The following is a 1,507-nucleotide window of genomic DNA, read 5'->3' on the forward strand; positions in this document are numbered from 1 at the left end:
GCTCCTTTACTGCAATTAAATTATTTCAACTTGATAATAGGAGGACATAATACTCATCATTCAGAAATAAATTACTAATTTTGAGTAATAGTTTAAACCTGATTAGCACTGTATAATGATGAACGGCTCCTTCTAAAAAATAAAAACCCTACATACCAAAAACATGCTATATGTTGGGAAACCACTTTTCCATGCTCCAGCGTGTTGTTTACATTTTTACTTGTCAAAAAGTCTTTCTTTTATCAGTTGAAGAATCCACAGCACTTAAATTTCAAGTATTTGAACTGAACATGATTCAATTTCAAAAAGTGCCAAATTAAAAAAAATTACACATGTAGCCAAGCTTTCATAGAAATCCCCAAACAAGATAAAAAACAGCCTCTCGAAATAATGGGTTACTAGCTTCATACATGTTTTTAAAGCTGTATAATGTTCACCTAAACACTCCACTTACGAGCATTAGAAGTTTAAAAACACAGAACACCTTCAATGCAAATTGCTTGCAGAGGGCACCCTCAAATATATGAATACAACACTAAGCAGAAACCCCTCATTTTATTTGGCTATTTAGACATCCATGTCACATATACCCACGCATCCATTTCCTGATAGTATTACATCATCTATTAGGGCTTCTGAAATAGTGCAGAGCCATAAAACTCAGAAGAGACTAGTAAAAAAAAAAGTTCCATAACTGCACAGCCTTCCACACGGCAAGGTTGTGCAACTGATTGTTTAATGTAACTAAGCTTAACGGCATCCAAACAAGCAGGCCTGGGTTTGGAAGCCGTCTTATGTCAAATTTTGACCATGTAACTACTCTAAAATAGAAAGGTCAAAATAGAACTCATCTCTTCTTTTTCTGCTGCCTCAACATTTTCCTTCGCTTAATTATCATATCATGTAGTTTCTCCAGTCCCTCTTTGAGTCCATCTCCAATGATTGCACAGGTAGGCTGCAAATGCCAGGGAGTCGAAGAACTCAGCTCGCTCATTGCTAACATTTTTTCAATTTCAGAAAGGGAGAGAGAGTTCCTCAAGTCCTGCTTGTTAGCAATGATAAGGACAGGCACTCCTTGATTTTCAGATATCCTAGTAATTTTATGAAGTTCCGTTTTGGCCTCCTCCATTCTCTCAACATCGACAGAGTCCACCACAAACACAATGCCATCGGTGCACCTTGTATACGACTTCCACAGCGGCCTTAGCTTCTCCTGGCCGCCCACATCCCAGAAGTGGAAAGTGACCGTTTTCGAGTTGCCCAGTGTCACTTTGATTTTCTCCGTATTAAATCCTTTAGTGGGGACAGTGTTGACGAACTCATTGAACTGCAGTCTGTAGAGCACGGTCGTCTTCCCAGCGGAGTCCAGTCCCAAGATGACGATGTGGAAACTCTGGAAAGAAGGCAGGCTGGAGAGGATCGGCGTCTGGTCCGAGAGTCCATTCCCCATTGCCAGAAGGGAAGGTGACAGCAGGCTGCCACGAGCAGAGGCCGGGTCCCACGGCTA

The 1,507-nt window shown here is 40.9% G+C and overlaps 1 protein-coding gene across 1 annotated transcript; it reads right to left on the reverse strand.

Moving 5' to 3' along the window:
• Positions 1–457: 457 nt before the first annotated feature.
• On the reverse strand, positions 458–1,499 carry ARL4A (ADP-ribosylation factor-like 4A). Its single transcript, XM_009576571.1, has one exon. The coding sequence runs from the start codon at positions 1,448–1,450 to the stop codon at positions 848–850; it is 603 nt and encodes a 200-aa protein (XP_009574866.1). The 5' UTR covers positions 1,451–1,499; the 3' UTR covers positions 458–847.
• Positions 1,500–1,507: the final 8 nt, after the last annotated feature.

Source organism: Fulmarus glacialis, unplaced genomic scaffold (assembly GCF_000690835.1).
Source record: "Fulmarus glacialis isolate BGI_N327 unplaced genomic scaffold, ASM69083v1 scaffold41020, whole genome shotgun sequence".
Taxonomy (NCBI): domain Eukaryota; kingdom Metazoa; phylum Chordata; class Aves; order Procellariiformes; family Procellariidae; genus Fulmarus; species Fulmarus glacialis.